The sequence below is a fragment of the Cucurbita maxima genome, unplaced genomic scaffold (assembly GCF_002738345.1).
Source record: "Cucurbita maxima cultivar Rimu unplaced genomic scaffold, Cmax_1.0 Cma_Scf00067, whole genome shotgun sequence".
In the NCBI taxonomy this organism is placed as follows: domain Eukaryota; kingdom Viridiplantae; phylum Streptophyta; class Magnoliopsida; order Cucurbitales; family Cucurbitaceae; genus Cucurbita; species Cucurbita maxima.
Window position 1 is genome coordinate 207,654 of NW_019272083.1, and position 3,662 is coordinate 211,315.

General features: G+C 39.6%; 1 protein-coding gene across 1 annotated transcript; it reads right to left on the reverse strand.

The window, feature by feature from the left end:
• Nucleotides 1-571: 571 nt before the first annotated feature.
• Nucleotides 572-1,194, reverse strand: LOC111472196. Its single transcript, XM_023117845.1, has one exon. It carries the CDS (start codon nt 1,029-1,031, stop codon nt 885-887), a length of 147 nt encoding a protein of 48 aa, XP_022973613.1. The 5' UTR covers nt 1,032-1,194; the 3' UTR covers nt 572-884.
• Nucleotides 1,195-3,662: the final 2,468 nt, after the last annotated feature.

Genomic DNA, 3,662 nt, shown 5'->3' on the forward strand with positions numbered 1-3,662 from the left:
AAAATGTAGTGGTATTTTTTAAGATTTAGCCAAAATAAAATACTACTTTTTTATTATTAAACAAAAGGGTAATTTTGATAATAAAAAAAAAAGACAAACTCGCCGAAGGGGTAAAACCGTAAAATGGGTAAAAATCACAAGGTACAAAGCGGAATAGTGTTGGGAGTGGGGTCATGACGACAGTACACGTGGCACACGTGAATGCCTGTTGGCTTCCAATAAACCCCGGGCCCCTGCAATGCGAGTTTTGACCACTAAATTAATTATTATTATTATTATTATAAAAAAGAAAAAAAAAAAGAAAAAGAAAAAGAAAAAAAAGAGGGCGTGTTTGGATGATCTCATTTTCAATTCACGGGACTCGGGTATTAGATTCCCAACGCTGCTAAAGACAAAAGTCCACAGCCATAGGGAGTGCGATTGCGATTTGCCAAACAACGGCTTTGGGTTTGTTATATTAAATTAATAATAAAACCCTAAACCCATTCTCTAACGCCTTCCTTTTCAAACTAGTTTCATAATTTATTATTTTAATTTCAAAGTTTAGATAACCAATATGAGACACAAGACAGAAACAATAGTAGAAAAGAGTAGTTATTTGGTGATGATTTTCAGTTGGGGTTTTGAATCATCATCATCATCATCATCATCATCAATGTCTGAAACGAGAGAGAGAAGATCGTGTGTAAAGCACTAAACCCGGAATATGTGGTGAGTTTGATGGAGGCCAACCTCAACAAAACCCATACCAAACCCAAGAAATTCATCTTTGATGGCATTAAATTTACACATCTTATACACCCAAAACAAGCCCAAATCTAACCAAAAAAAATCTGTAACAACAAAATCTGTGCTTCTATTTACACTCCACAAATTCCGTAGTTCTAGTCATGCCAACAGAGAAGCATGACAACACACCTTCTAATAATATAAAGCTTAGCCCTTTGCTCTCTAAGAACTCCTCCAAATCCTCTACTCGGACACGAAATCCTTCTCTTCGAGCTTCCGCTGCCGTTCAAGCTCATCTTCATTTCCGCTTCTCCTTCTTCTGAAATGGGTTTGTGTTTGAAGGCGTTTGGGGGAAATGGGTTGTGTTCTTATACCAAAAGAAGGGGAGGGCGAGGCATGGGCCATCCAACCCCTGTGCCTCTGTCCCCTAAACCCACCAGACAACTCCCATTTTCACAGACCCCACTTCCCAATTCCCCACAAGCCCCCCTATATACTAACTAAACTATATATTATTATCTTCTCTCTCTCTAGATATCTCATTCTCTCTTCTTTATTGCTTGTGTCATCACCCACCACCCAAATGGGTCACCCACTACACAATTTCTTTTATTATTAGTATGTGTGATATGATATGATAAGCTTATTATTCTTATTACTCACCAACCAAGCCTTGCCTTTACATAATCATTTATTTTAAAATACTATTTATAAACCATGTAGTTTATGTATATATTTATTTTAAAATAGTATTTGCTTCTTCTTGTGTTCCTCCCTTTCTTGCTTCAATTCTCGTAAACTACGACTAAATTTAGGAGACAGCTAAGAAGGTGGGGGTTTTGTGTAATAAACAATAATGGTGGGGTTGGAATAAAGAAACAAACAAGTCAGAGTTGCACGTGAACATCTCGTGCTTTGTCAATGTCTCTACACTTCCACCTGCGCTTCTCGTGCTTTGCTAATGTCCGTCTCTCTCTCTCTCTCTCTCTGGATTACTTTACTCAACCTAATACCACTTTTTAATATTATCTCCATCTTTTTTCTTAAAAAAAAAAAACAAAAACGCTAATTATTTATTCATTTCTCCATTAAAGCTTGTTTTTTTTTTTTCATTACTATTATTTAGTTAGAAATAGTAATCTCTGTCTCTCTCTCCCTCCCTCCCTCCTAGAATTAGGACAAACTTTGAAACAAGGAAACAATTGGGAAGCTTGAAAATTGAAGTTGTTTGGATCAATTTTGGAATTTGGATTAGAGACTAGCTTTTGTGTTTCTAGGACAAGATACGGCTAAATCAAATTTTTGAGATTGACCATGATCCTTTTTTGTAAGTGGCTTTTCTCTCCGTATAAATATACATTTTTTTTTGGAAGCTACAATTTTCTCCTCTCAAATAAGTTTTACTATTACTATCAAGTAAACAAAGTTAGGTGTATTGCTTAGTTAGTTGTTATTTATGAAGTACAAAAAACTTTCCTTAAAGATTTATTTGTATTTTGTATTCAATGATTGAGAAGGAATATAAGGATTCAAAAACAAAACAAAACAAATTGTGTGGTCGTTGGAAAACACACGAGAATTCCGGTGAGACGCTAGAATTCTTAGGCACCCATTCCTAAAGGCATGCCCATGTCTTTCTCCACCCAAAACTATCCACTCCCATTTTGCCCATCAGATACAAACACATACGAGTGCGTGAGAGACGAAGGGAGAGAGGGAGACGAATGGTTCATGTTCCCGCTGTATAAAAGTGGTACTACGTGGTCGGATGTTAGATAAATCTCTATTTTAGGTTAAAAGTCATTCTTTCTATTTTTAGTTACTATTTTTTTTAGTTAAAGTCACGCAATTAAAGTTAGTAGGATGTACATGTCCAGTGTATTGACTTTAATTGTGTCGCCACTCCTTTCCGTTTTTAGGATATAATTGTTATTTAAATATCCCAATTGAATGAGAAATAAGATCATTAGAGTCGTCAAAGCAGAATCTGAAATACTCTCTCTTATGTTTTTCTGTTATTTTCTTCTTCCAACAAATTTCCTTCGGCTTTTTTCCTCCGTCAACGATTTCCTCACATTCATTCAGTCAAAGATAACAAGTGGTATCAGAGCTAGGTTCATCTACCGGTGGATATATCATTGTGGAGAAGCCAAGTCTATCAAAAGCCAAGTTGAATAGCTCAATTGGTTAGAACGTCGACCTAACAACGCATAGCTCAATTGGTCAAACTGCGCAACGTCGAGCAGCAAAAGAAGAATGTTGCTTCAGCTGTCGACAAACAAGGTCGTTTTAGACAAGAAACAGTGAAAATCTCATGGGTGCACGAGCAGGAAAGAAGGGGATCAGACATCCTACTGCGCCGATGAGCCATTAGAGCACGTGCACGGCTGATTCTCCTGCAAGCGAAAAGTGAGGCGATTAAGCGCATTCAAGCGCGAGCGGATGTCGAATGCTGGAAGAAGATGCGAGTGCTGCACATGGGCCAAGGCAGAGAATTCACCTTGGTGTGCTTCGGTAAGTACTGCGACGAGCTCAGCATGCAGCGGCACCTAACGGTACCCTACTCCCCCCAGCAGAACGGGGTGGTGGAATGCCAAAATCAAACCATTGTCAGGAAAGCAAGGTCATGGGTGATGATAGCCGGGATGCCTGGGAGATTCTGGGGAGAGGCGGTAATGACGACCGTCTACCTCCTCAATCAGCCGCCAATACGAAGGTTTGATGGAAGGACGCCACACAAGGCTTGGTACAATAAGAAGCCATCGGTACATCATCTCAAAGTGTTCGGCTGTGTCGCATACATGAAGATCGCGCGTCCCCACCTCACCAAGCTCGATCCCAGGGGCTGAAGGTCATCTTCATCGGCTACGAACCCGAGAGTAAGGTATACAGGCTCTATGATCCTGTGGGGGGAGGGGGGGGGGGGGGGGGGG

Bases quoted from the DNA above. Each gene is read 5' to 3' on its own strand.
- LOC111472196 (XM_023117845.1), bottom strand. From the start codon at position 1,031: ATGAAGATGAGCTTGAACGGCAGCGGAAGCTCGAAGAGAAGGATTTCG.